Below are 14,171 nucleotides of genomic sequence, written 5' to 3' on the forward strand. Positions count from 1 at the left end.
TTAATACAAAGATGATGTGTGTGTTATTACAGGTGTAATAATATGAAGATTCAGAGCCCAGAGGTGGTGAAGAGTTATAAAGGTAAATACCATTGTGATGATTAGCTCTGAATATTACTGTTTATGAATTTGATATGGTATGATATGGTGTGGTGTGGTGTGGTGTAGTGTGCTATGGTATGAATGAATGAATGAATGAATGAAAGGGCATTTGTAAAGCGCATGGCTACCCAGGAGTGTCCGAGCGCTAGGTGTGGTATGGTATGGTGTGGTGTGGCGTGGTGTGGTATGGTATGGTGTGGTGTGCTACACTGACCTAGAGCATGCACCTACACTGACCTAGAGCATGCACCTACACTGACCTAGAGCATGCACCTACACTGACCTAGAGCATGCACCTACACTGACCTAGAGCATGCACCTACACTGACCTAGTGCATGCACGTACACTAACCTAGAGCATGCACCTACACTGACCTAGTGCATGCACGTACACTGACTTTGCTTGTGACCCTACAATGACCTAGCACATGCACCTACACTGACCTAGCACATGCACCTACACTGGCCTAGCGCATGCACCTACACTGACATATTGCATGCACACAATTCATGAGATCTTCCCTCACAGTCCACACTCACACCTTGCACTCGCAATTAGGCCCGTCGCATCACGCACATATGCTCTCATGCCATGCACGCACACACACAACACCAGACAACAGTAGAGACTGCTGCCCTGATTTCTGCAGATAATTCCTGAATACTATCTGTCGTTTTCCTGCTACAATTTCTGTAATTTCAGCCAAAGTGGAATGTGTACCCTGTAATATCTGGTTGAGTGGAACCGCATGGGGTAATACTACATGGCTAGACAGGGGCCCTTGGACCATGGACCTGAGATAGGACATCCCAAGAGATGGACCTCGGCTCTCCGGCCTTTACGTCACAACCAAATGTCTTTCGTCCACAGCACTTCTGATCAGAAACTTAACTGTGACCCCCCAATCCTGGCTGAGGTCTAGTAGGAATAGGAAGGTGGCGTCTGTGGACAGCTAAAGCCAAAGGCAGTGTCTGCAATGTCTGTAGGAATCTAAAAGACACGGGGACCACCAGCAAGATGTGCAGAGTGGTATCTGTGCATGAGTTTACCAGCTGTGGCCTTACACCTGGAATAACAGCTGTATCTACACTCATTAATTCTACTAATGCCAACCAATCGAAGCATCCCTAAAGGGTGGTGTCTACCTGGGCCACTAAATTAGTACAGTATACCTTCTAGTAGCTCTGTCATTCTGTACCATCTGATACTGTGTGCTCACTAGTACAGTATACATTGTAGTAGCTAATTTACTCTGTACCATCTAATGCAGTGTACTGACTAGTACAGTATACCTTGGGGTAGCTCTACCACTCTGTACCATCTAATATAGTGTACTGACGAGTACAGTAGACCTTCGAGTAGCTCTGACACTCCGTACCATCTAATGCCGTGTACTGATCAGGACAGTATACCTCCAAGCAGCTCTGTCACTCTGTTCCATCTAATGCAGTGTACTGACTTGTACAGTATACCTTGGACTAGCTCTGCCACTCCGTACCATCTAATACAGCGTATTGACTAGTGCGGTATACCTTCTAGAAGCTCTGATTCCCTGTGCCATCTAATACAGTCTACTGACTTATACAGTATGCCTTTCAGTAGCTCTGTCACTCTGTACCATCTAATTCAGTGCACTGACTAATACATTACACCTTTGGGTAGGTCTGTCAGTCTGCACCATCTAATACAATGTACTGAGTAGCACTGTATACCTTGGGATAGCTCTGTCACTCTGTATAATCTAATACAATGTACTGACCCTTACTTTATACCTTCTTTAAAAAAAAATAATCTTTATTCATTTTATTTTAAATACCTGTCGATCCACCCCCTCCCATGACCCCCCAACCCCCCCCTCAGACAGGTAAAACATCACTGCATCAAACATAATTAATCAAGTGTAGGTCAATAGATGACATCATTTCATATTTAAAATACATATAAACTCCCACGGATCTGTCAATCCGATACAATCCTGTTAAAGAGCAATTTGTGTGACGCGCATAAAAAATTCCTAAAGTGACATGTGCAGATTTCCTCTTACAATATAAACGCCATTATTCAGCCAGAAAAAACCACAGGGGAAAATAAATACACATACTCTATCATGACACGCTTTGACCTTGAATCCAAGTAATCAGGAGATCCCAGATTTTCATGCCTTTTCAGCGTAAGCGGCTCCCTTTCCGTCTATATATAGCTATTTCCAAACTATACGTTGCTAATAATCTGGCGAGCCATTGTTGAAAAGCAGGTGACCTAGAGTCCAGCCAGGCGGACGCAATACACATCCTTAAGACCGCCATAGATATAAAAATGAATTCATGACCCTTCCCCATTCGATTTGCTTCAGAAATCCCTAACAATATCACATCCTTTGACAATATTATTTCAGTTTTTAACACCTCCGATAAAAAATCTTATATATCCTTGATTCCCCCAATTTCAGCTGCCATCTTTGAGAACACTTGTCCAAATCATCGGGCAGAGCCGCATTTATAAGACCGTAGATCTCCCCAATAGAACTTACTTTATCTTTAACTATACTTTTAATTGTTTTCACTCTCTCAAACTTGGCCCATCCACTTCCTTTTCGTAAGAGAAAATCCCAAATCTGGAGAAACTAAAATCCCACCAATAAAGAGTATTTTCTTCTTTCATCTCATCAAAGGACCGGAGCCCTGAGGGGGAGTAAAAACAGCCAAACTGATCTATTCCAGCCCTAATCCATTTATCCATAAACAAATCTCCAAAGAGCTCGGCAAGATTGCAATTATTAGATATAGGTGTATAAAAAGATAATCTACCAATCCCCAGGGTTCTACATATAGCACTCCATACTTTAAAGGCACTAAAAAGAGTTTTAAAGGAAACTTTTTTGTAATAACTGTTGTATTGTTGTCGCCAAAAACATCCTCCCGTCTCTCCCCCTATAATAAGTTCAAACGGAGAAGGAACCTGCATTCGTCCTGAGCAGCTCGCGACTATATATCAGTGCGGAGGCCCAATAGTATACTTTCAGGTTCGGGGGAGCCAAACCCCCCCTGTCCCTCGGTAGGATGAGAAACGTAAGGGCTCGGCGAGGTCGCGGATATGCCCATATAAACTGGGAGAATATATTTTCTATTGCTTTAAACCAACAGATGGCCCTAAAAAGATATAAACATTTCAGGAAAAAGAGCATTTTTATCACATTACACCTACCCCCTACAGATAAATGTAGGTTATTTAACCTTGTGTGTCTTTTTTAATATTCTCCGTTAGAGGCTCCATATTGTCCTTGACCACTTTATCCAACCTGGAGGTTATACTAATACGAGGCCTTTTCGACTACCCGGTTGTCTATCATCTTGACTACTTTATAATTAAGCACCAGCTGCGTCTTATCTTGATTCAGAGCATATCCAGAGATATGCCCGAAGCGCTCCGCCGCATCTTCGATTACCTTTATGGGTCTGTACCATCTAATGCAGTGTACCGAGTAGTACTGTATACCTTCTAGTAGCTCTCCTACTCTACAACGTCCAATGCAGTGTACTGACTAGTACAGTATACCTTCGAGTAGCTCTGTCACTCTTTGCCATCTAATGCAGAGTACTGACTAGTACTGTATACCTTTGAGTAGCTCTGTTACTCTGTGCCATCTAATACAGTGTACTGACTAGTACAGCATACATTCCAGTAGCTCTGTCACTCTGTACAAACTAATGTAGTGTATTGACTAGTACTTTATACCTTCTAGTAGCTCCTCCACTCTGTACCATCTAATGCAGTGTACTGACTAGTAATGTATACCTTCTAGTAGCTCCTCCACTCTGCACCGTCCAATGCAGTGTACTGACTGGTACTGTATACCTTGGAGTAGCTCTGTCACTCTGTGCCATCTAATGCAGTATACTGACTACTACATTATACCTTCTAGTAGCTCTCTTACTCTGTACTATCTAATATAGAGTACTTACCGGTAATCTTCATTACCTCCTCGTAAGTCTTCCTCGCCACATGATTAACGAAGAGAGCTTCAGCTCCACATCAGAACCTTCCAAAGCAAAAGTTAGCCTCCCATGCCTCCCATCCCTTCCCAACATGGCCGACCCCTATCACCCCTGACCTCTATAAGAGGAGGGTCGGCCCAACCCTCAGCCTGAGAACTACCAAGCAGAAACATGAAGCCAATAGCAACACAGGGAGGGAGGGATGGGAACTCATGTGGCTAGGAAGACTATACATGGAGTAATGAAGATTACTGGTAAGTAACCGGGGCATTAACTCCTTGTAAGTCTTCCACGCCACTTGATTAACAAAGTGAGCACATACTAAAGCCAAGCGGCTTCATGGAAACTCACAAGAAACTAATGGACCAGAAGGGGATACCAAAGAAGCAGTGCAAACCCAAAAACATAGACGAGTGGAAGAAAACACCCAAGAGTCAGGCAACCATGAGCAGGGAGAACCAGCCCGGGACAGAGAGACACCGGGAGGGGAGGGCCGAAAACCCAAAACCCCTGAGACCCGAAGGGCTGCCAGAAAATCCGCCCGAACCAATGACTGAAGGAAGACAGAGAAGGAACGGAACCAGACCGTATGGTGCCAAAAGCAACAAACAAACCGGCACCACAACAGCAAGAGGACGGCTGGCCCAAACTGCCAAGACTGCCCGACAGACAGTCAAAAGAGAGAGGGAAGCAAAATCCCCAGGCTCTGGAATCGAAGGAAAGAGGGCAACGCCACCACAGAGACAACAAGATGCCACAGCAGCCAAAAGACACAGTCTGACGCAAACACAGCAAAACAGCACGTTGGACCACCACACCGAGAGAACAGAAACCACCCCAAGTCCAGTGACCGGAGGGAAAGAAGGAAACAAAACCCACCAGGCCCGGCGGTCAACTGAGGAAACCGAAGGCAGAAGCCGAGGAACCAGACACAGCCAATCAGACCGGCAGGAGCCGCAAGAACAGAGGTGAGCGCAGAAAGGAACCCAGCACCCCCTCCGACCCGCAAAACGGAATGCCAACAAAACACCATCAACACAGTGAAAAACAGGCAGGCCATGGACTCTATTGGCTCAAAGGACCCCCCGGAAGGGAACGCAACACCAGCAAAGGCACAGGGCAAAACAGCCCCCGGTAGCCACAGGAAACAACCCGGAAGCAACCCGGCCACCAAAGCAGCCAACAGCGGAAAGCCCGCAAGGCCACCCAAGGAGCCCGAAAATCAGAAGGGACCAGGTCCATGGCTAAGCCACCAGGGCCACTATGCACAAGGAAGCATACAGCACCAGCAGCATGGGGAACGCTGGGTGAACGAGCGTGACATCCCAGCGCAGGGGCCAAGAAACCTGTCCCTGTAATGGTTCACGTGTAGTGTACGAGCTGCCAAAGCGAGGACCCAGGAGGCCACCAAGCCAGCCAATGACCAGACACGACCCAGCTGAACAACTGAGAGCCACCAAGAAAAGGAGCGTACAGGGAGGTAAGGCCATAGGCAGAAACACACCAATGGCTAGAAGGAAAGAAGAGCCGGGCGAAACGACCCCGAAGCAATGCCAACACCTCCAGGGAGCAACCCCAAGCCAGCATGTACCAGTACCTACCCCAGAGCCAGGGATAAAGAAGAAGAGGTCACAAAATCCGGACAGGAAGCGGAGAGCCCCGCAAAGGGGAAGGAAGAACTGGGAAAGCCCAGCCACCACGGAGAATCAACACCCAAAGCGGCAGAAACCAAGGGAGAAGAACCCAGGCGAGCACCACCAACAGGTCAAATGACTCGTCCAGGCCAAACAAGCCCAGAACCCGAGTAAGCAAATGGAGTGGAGGAAAGCGCCAAGCCTGAGGCCCGAACGAGGAAGCCAAAGAGAGCCACCACCGAGGACCCAAACCGAGCCCAGACCAAAGGAAGCCAGCTGTCCATAGGAAGACGGAAGTCATGGGAGGAAAAAACCTGCACCAGAGAAACAACATGCAGAATACCCCTGGGATAGAAACAGTCCCGATTGACCACCCCCGGATCCCAGCCAAGGCCAGAACAAATTGTCAAAGGAACGGCCAACAGAAGGTAGATGAGAAAGCAGGGGGACCAACCGACCCCGCACAGACCGGGAACCCAAGCACGCCCCACAGGCCGGAAAAGACCACAACCACCTGGGAAGGGGACACCAGAAAAGGAAGACCTCAGGCCGCAACTGCAGACAGGGCAGAAAGGGAGCTGCATGCCCGACCCGCGACCAAGAAAAGGGGAAAAGCATGGACATCACCAACCCGGACCGAACCCGTGGAGCACAACCACCGGCATAACGGAACCGTGGGCGGGACTAGAGAAAGTAAACCCACGGGAACATGTGAAGACGAGAATGCACCAGAACGGAAAAAGTTACCACAATCAACCAATGAAAGCTGTTAGGCAAACACAGACCTACCGTGCAACTGGTGTCTGAAACCCCTCTCGGAATATTAAAAGATAAATATACATAAATATCACACTCACCCAGAGTACCATGATCCTGTATAACAGCACTGGGTCACCACGATCCCAAAAAACAACGATATGCCAGAGTCTGAACCGTGACCGCAGCAGAAGAGCCAAGCAGAATTGAGAGCTCCTACCATTACTTGCTCACTTTTCCTGCCATCTGAAACCCAGGATTTCAGTTTCGCTGCGTGAGAATAACGTAGCGTGCATGCGTGTGTGCCAGACACCTCAAACAACATATACACAACGGAAGCTACGTGTAGTAAGGTGAGAGAAACACAACTCACTACGTATGTAAAAGAATCAGAAAGAATCCCACTAAGGACTGGTGCCATGCAAAGGACACCAGTAAAGTACAAGCCGCACGCCCTCGGCCTGAGGAACGGATGAGTAATGCGGCATCATACGGGACAGGGATCGGCTGAGGCAACGGCCGCAGCGTGCGGCTCCAGGCTGAATGAAGCTGCGCGCAGCTACTGGTAACTCGCGCGCCCACTCCGGAGGGTGCTGCAGGGATCCAACCTGTCCAAAGCGACTACGCCCAGCAAGAGGACTATTGCGGCAAGGCCCATGAGTCCGGCTCTACATCAAGGAGCCGTAAATGCGATACGGGGCAAACCGCCAACCGAGGCCGCTAGAGGTAGCGAAGCCCTGCAGCAGCCTGTGCCCCGCCAGTCCCTCAGGACAGAAACAGTATAGTTTTGTCCCGAAAACCCAAACAACCACGAAGCGCGCCCGGGAACCATAGAACGGACCGCCGGGCGTTCCCACCCCCATCTCACACACAAGCCCCAAGCCGCCCCAGCAATGGGAGACCTGGGGACGTCAAGAGCCTCACCAACAAAAGGAGCGCCACCTGGGGGTGGGGGGTGGGGAGGGGGTCCCGCCACAAGTATAACCACCAAAACACTCTGCCCAAACGGACGAGGGGAGAGGAAAAAGGCTGCCAGGAAGAGCCCCAGCCCCCTCGTCGGTCCCCCTGTAAACCCTTGACTTGCTAAAGCAGAGCCTAACCAGCCCGGATCTGACACCGGGGGAAGGAAGGAAGATGGTCCCAGAGTCCTAGGGCCTGCTAGAGCAGGGCCACCAACCAGGGACCCAGTTCCAGCTACAGCAGGAACCACTTACCTGAAACACGCTCTGGAGAATCTGTAGTGCAGAACCAAAAAAACAGGCTGAGGGTTGGGTCGGCCCTCCTCTTATAGAGGTCAGGGGTGATAGGGGTCGGCCATGTTGGGAAGGGATGGGAGGCATGAGAGGCTAACTTTTGCTTTGGAGGGTTCTGGTGTGGAGCTGAAGCTCACTTTGTTAATCATGTGGCGAGGAAGACTTACGAGGAGGTAATGACTAATACAGTATACCTTGGAGTACCCATCTTACAATGCACTATCTAATGCAGTCTACTGACTAGTACAGTATTCCTTCTAGTAGCTCTGTTACTCTGTCCTATCTAATGCCGTGTACTGACTAGTACAGTTTATCTTTTAGTAGCTCTGGTACTCTGTACTATCTAATGAAGTGTACTGACTAGTACAGTACACCTTCTCGGAGTTCTATCGCTCTCTACCATCTAATGCACTGTACTGACTAGTACAGTATACCTTCTACTCTGTCATTCTGTGCCATCTAATGCAGTGTACTGAAAAGTGCTCTATATTTTCGAGTAGTTCTCTTGCTCTGTACTATCTTATATATAGTACTGACCAGTACAGTATGCCTTGGGGTAACTCTGTACTATGTAATGCAGTATACTGACAAGTACCATAAACCTTGGAGTAGCTCTGTCACCTGGTACCATCTAGAGTGTTCTACAGACTAGTACAGTATGCCTTGGAGCGGCTCTGTCACTCTGTAATATCCAATACAGTGTATTGACTAGTACAGTATACCTTCTGGGAGCCCTGTTACTGTACCATCGAATGCAGTGTACTGACTAGTACAGTATACCTTCTAATAGCTCTCTTACACTACCATCCAGTGCAGTGTACTGCCTCGTACTGTTTACCTTAGAGTTGCTCTCTTACTCTGTACCATCTAATATAGAGTACAGACTATTACAGAATGCCTTGGAGTAGCTCTGTCACTGTGACATCAAATGCAGTGTACTGACTAGTATAGTATAGCTTCTGGTAGCTCACTTACTCCGTACCATCCAATGCAGTTTACTGACTAGTACTGTATACATTCTAGTAGCTCTCCTACTCTGCGCCATCCAATACAGGGTTCTGTCTAGTACTGTATACCTTGGAGTAGCTCTGTGCCTCTGTCATATAACACAGTGTACTGACTAGTACAATATACCTTCGAATACGTCTGTCACTCTGTACCATCAAATGGATTAGTACAGTACACTTCTAGTGCCTCTGTCACTCTGTGACATGTAATGCAGTGTACTGACCAGTACTGTATAGCGCAGGGGTCTCCAACCTTTTCTGTAGTAGGAGCTACTTCTGGTCAGTGAAAGTTGTCGTGAGCTACTAAAGGCAAAGCAACTCGCGCATTTTTTCGAGAGACGCCCCGCGCCCAGTTTAATTGACTTTAAGCCTAATTTCTTCGGAGCCCTTACTGTCGTTTAAACAAAAGGGGCAACACTCCCTCTTTTGAAGTGACAGACAGACGCAGGTTGTGCTTCCGGAAGCAAAAGCTTGTCTTGCTTGGATGCATTCCTGGAAAGTATAACGAGCTATGTGGGGTACAAGCCTAAGACCTCCTTTTGTGATTCTCAATCAACTTGTTCACACTACAAAAGTTAAATCTCAACATATACTCCTTACCAAATGTGATTGATTGAAGTCTAGCTTAGATGTGCACTCACTAGTTTTCGAAAAAGAGACCCAATTATTTCCCCTTCACCACATACTCTTTTTTTGTAAAGTTTAGTCGACTGCTTATTAGTGGTATTTATGTTTATCATGTGTGACACTTTTAATAACATTTTATCAAGAGAAGTTAGAAAGAAAGCGTGTATGGGACAAAATATCAAATCATCCTCCATGTATTGAAACACCTAGATTCGATCACCAATTCCACCGTAGGAGAGTTTCGGATTTCCAAAGCTGTTGTGCATCAGGTTCCATAGTACTGTGGTTCCTCTAATTTTTTTTTATTACATTCAAAATCTATTTCATTCATTGCAACAACTAACTGCCCCACCATCATTAACAACCTTAAAAACTCATTACTGCTCTCTTGCCACCCCCCCCCCCACCCCCCATCATTGAAATGACTGCCCAGAGGCCTCAAAATAAACATACCAGGGACAGGGCAGAGAACCGGAGCCGGGGAGGGGCAATAACAGGGCGTCAGAGGAGGAAATAATACAACCTAAGACAGGGCAATAACAACATCGGAGGGGGCAATAAGAAGGCATCAAAGGAAGCATTCGTTAGAGACAATAGAGAGGGCAATACTAGCATCGTTGTCATCAAAGGGGCTAATAAGGCCTAAAAGAGAACAATGGCGAGGCGTCTGTGAGGGTAACGAGACACGACAATAATATGGCACCAGCGAGGGCAATAAACAGCTACTGGGCATCATAGAGGGCAATAATGCAGCATCAGGGAAATGGAGCACCAGGACCAGAAATATCGACATGATACCTACTTCACTTGGCCGCTGCCCGGTGGCAGAGGAGTCCGAATGTTTGTGTGTCCGGGAAGCCGCAGATGGGTGGCTCACTCCGGCCTGCTAGGGCTGGCTTCAGCAGGCTGTGCTCAGCCGAGGCCGTGATTCCGGGGCCATTTGCCGCCTGGCCCGCGGCCTCCACACAGTGATTGGGCTGCCACTGTCCTGAGAGTTCAGTGAGGGGCCGCCCAGTGACGCTCTCCTGGCAGCCACTTTGCGCTGAAATTCCAGGGTCATCACTTCTCCAAAGCGTCTGCATTCTGTCATACTATTGAAAACACACATTCCTATCCTTGAATATTGGATATCTACACATGCATAATTTACATGAGCGTGCCTGTGCTCTGTCAATGACCTGGCAGCCGAGGGTATGAGAGAGTTCAAACGGGACCGTGAATTCATAGCTCTTCTGAAGAGTGGGGCAATGACATTCTTTTTGGGAGAGCAGACGGGAAGAGCTTTTCTTTATCGTGTGCCTTTGGTAAAGAAAACTGAAACTTGGCAACACACTGCTGTCCTGATTTACAGCCCAGAGCTGGAAAGCGGGAGAAAAAGATATTCCCAGTCTTTCAAAAGCCCGTGGCATACCAGCGGCTAAGGCGCACATCGCAGCTCCAGTCTACAGATCAAGGCATATGGCGTTTCCCGGCCAGGCCAGCGCTGACCGCGTTTGATCTGCTGCTGCAATATGTTCCAGGCAGAAAAAGGCAGGTGGTGGGGTTCATAGCAGGTCAATACTGCTTGCGCCGCCTGCATGGTAGCTGACTTTCCGGAACCTGCTGCTCCACTCTGACCGACCTGTCGCTTGCTCCGTCATCATCTTTTGCCCCGCCCCAGATAAGCTCAGTTAGACCAATCTGAACAGCTGGTTTTGGTGATGGCAGGCAACGGCTTTGAAAATAGGCCTAAAAACAATAAATGACAAGAATAGGCTACAAAATTGAGATGAAATGCGCAAGCTACTGATGGGGGTTCGGCGAGCAGCCTTTTTCCTCTCCCCTCGTCCGTGTGGGCAGAGTGTTTTGGTGGTTATAATTGTGCCCGGGACCCCCTCCCCCCCCCCCTGGTGGCGCTCCTTTTGTTGTATACCTTCGAGTACCTCTCTTACTCTACACCATCCAATGCAGTGTACTGACTAGTACTGTTTTCCTTGTTGCAGCTCTGTTACTCTGTACTATCTATTATAGAGTGCTGACTAGTACAGTATGACTTGGAGTAGCTCTTTCACTCAGTACCATCTCATGCAGTGTACTGACTGGCACTGTATACCTTGGAGGAGCTCTGTCACTCTGTGTCATCTAATGCAGTGTACGGTACTGTATACCATGCAGTGTACTGACTAGTACTGCATGACTTCTAGGAGCTCTCTCACTCTGTACAATATAATCCAGGGTACTGACTAGTACTGTTTTCCTTGTAGCAGCTCTGTCACTCTGTACTATCTATTATAGAGTACTGACTAGTACAGAATGCCTTGGAGTATCTCTTACTCTGTGCCATTTCATTCAGTGTACTGACTAGTACTGTATACCTTCTCGTAGCTCTCTCACTAGTGTACTGACTAGTACTGTTTCATTATAGTGGTTCTGTCACTCTGTGCCATCTAATGCACTGTACTGACTAGTACTGTATACCTTCTAGTAGCTCTGTTACTCTGTACTATCTATTAGAGAGTACTGATTAGTACAGTAAACCTTGGAGTAGCTATCACTCCGTACCATCTAATCAAGTTACTGTTACTCTCTGCTATTGTAGTGTGTGTCATGTGTGGTAGAGCAATGTAGTATGCTGTGTGTAGTGTGTAGTAGAATGTCCTATGTAGTGCAGTGTGCTGTTCGGTGTAGTGTGTGCTCTGGATAAAAACGCACTCTAGTTTAGTGAGCAGTCTAGTGCCGCACGCTTCAGTGTAGTGAGCAGTTTAGTGTTGCGCGCTTTAGTGTAGTGAGCAGTCTAGTGCTGCACGCTTTAGTGTAGTGAGCAGTCTAGTGCCATACGCTTTAGTGTAGTGAGCAGTCTAGTGCCGTACGCTTTAGTGTAGTGAGCAGTCTAGTGCAGCGTGCTTTAGTGCAGTGATCAGTCTAGTGCAGCACGCTTTAGTGTAGTGAGCAGTCTAGTGCCGTACGCTTTAGTGTAGTGAGCAGTCTAGTGCAGCGTGCTTTAGTGCAGTGATCAGTCTAGTGCAGCACGCTTTAGTGTAGTGATCAGTCTAGTGCAGCACGCTTTAGTGCAGTGAGCAGTCTAGTGGTGCGCGCTTTAGTGTGTGAGCGGTCTAGTGCCGCTCGCTTTAGTGTAGTGAGCAGTCTAGTGACGCACGCTTTAGTGCAGTGAGCAGTCTAGTGCTGCGTGCTTTAGTGCAGTGAGCGGTCTAGTGCTGCACGCTTTAGTGTAGTGAGCAGCCTAGTGCTGTGCGCTTTAGTGTAGTGAGCAGCCTAGTGCCGTGCGCTTTAGTGTAGTGCGCTATCTAGTGCCGCGCTCTCTAGCGCCGCGTGCTCCTTCCAGGTGTGGTGTACATTAATCATATGTAAAACAGAAGCAGTAATTACAGCCTTTCTTTGTGTCGTTAAATCTCTAATTGTGAATCTCTTCTCTGCAGTGACGGTGACTCTGGATCCTGACACGGCTCATCGTTGCCTCCTGCTGTCCGAGGGGGGGAGACGAGTGAGAGACACGGGCACAGCACAGCGCCTGCCGGACACCCCCAAGAGATTCATCCTCTGGCCCTGTGTGGTGGGGAGCGAGGGGTTCACCTCCGGCAGACATTACTGGGAGGTGCAGCTGCTGCAGGAGGGGGCGCTGTTGCATGTGGGGGTCGCAGCAGAGTCTGTGGTCAGGAAGGGAGAGATCACATGGTCACCTGAGGGGGGAGTCTGGACTGTGCAGGGGTGTAAGGGTAAGTACAGGGCTCTCACCTCCCCGGAGACCCCTCTGTCCCCTCGTGAGAGGCCCCTGAAGCTGGGGGTGTATCTGGACTACGAGGGGGGGCGGCTGTCCCTGTACAATGCGGACTCCATGGAGCTTCTCTACTCCTTCCCGCGGGCGCCCTTCACGCAGAGGCTCTTCCCGATCTTCGATCTCTGGGGAGGAGCGGAGCTGAGGCTGGTGTGAGCCCCCCCTGCCCCCCCAACTGCCATCCACGGTTCAAACCCCAACATTCCAAAGGACCTTCTTCACAATGACCCTCTCGCCTGTTTCCATGACAACCAGAAGCCTCACGTGAAACTATGTATCTCTTTTCCTTGTACGTTTTTAAAACATGGGCAGAGAATGTTTGCCGTGTGAATCATGCACCAAACCGCATGTAACATATCATAAAGTCTCTGCAGAATCAAACAAGCATTGGCTACGGTCTCGCCTTGTATGTTGCAGAGTAGTGTGGCTGCTGTGCTCCGTACTGCAAACTTGGGGCCAGATTTACAAGCCCCTTGCGCCACTTTTGCATCACTTTTCCCATGTTAAAAGTGACGCTAAAGTGGCGCAAGGGACTTGTAAATATGCCCCTTGGTGTCTAGTGCAGTGACATGGGGCAGTGGCATGGTGTGGTGTGTTGTTATAAGGTGTGTGTTGGTGGGATGCATGTGGGTAGGTTGCTGGGGTGCATGTGGGTGGCATATGCATCTTTACAACAAAAATCCCCAATTGTAATTAGATTAATAATGCTTGTCTGCAAACTATTGAAAGGGCAATAAGGGTAAATGTAATATGCATGGCCCCATGGACCAATCTAACATGTTTATAATAGTAAAATATCAATTGAAAACAACGAAACTACCGGCCTGTCGTTTGTGTTTCCAAATTGTTAAATCCCTAACCACATCGATTGGCGGCAATTTCCAAGAACACACAGTCACTCATTCCAATGATCTAGCCACATTTTTTTTTTAAATCTACGAAATTTACTGTTCCCTATAAAGTACAATAAATGCACCAAATTCTACCCCCCAAAAAACGACTCTGGACTCACCCACCATCTGCA

General features: G+C 48.1%; 1 protein-coding gene across 1 annotated transcript in view; it reads left to right on the plus strand.

Moving 5' to 3' along the window:
* Window positions 1-13,963, plus strand: part of LOC146869142 (E3 ubiquitin-protein ligase TRIM39-like) — a 73,090-nt gene extending 59,127 nt beyond the window's left edge. The window contains exons 5-6 of the mRNA XM_085633838.1: window positions 33-82; window positions 12,792-13,963. Coding sequence (XP_085489964.1) covers window positions 33-82; window positions 12,792-13,303 — 562 coding nt within the window. The 3' untranslated portion in view covers window positions 13,304-13,963. The remainder of the gene's footprint in view (window positions 1-32; window positions 83-12,791) is intronic.
* Window positions 13,964-14,171: the final 208 nt, after the last annotated feature.

The sequence above is a fragment of the Triturus cristatus genome, chromosome 1_1, assembly GCF_964204655.1.
Source record: "Triturus cristatus chromosome 1_1, aTriCri1.1, whole genome shotgun sequence".
NCBI classification, from domain to species: domain Eukaryota; kingdom Metazoa; phylum Chordata; class Amphibia; order Caudata; family Salamandridae; genus Triturus; species Triturus cristatus.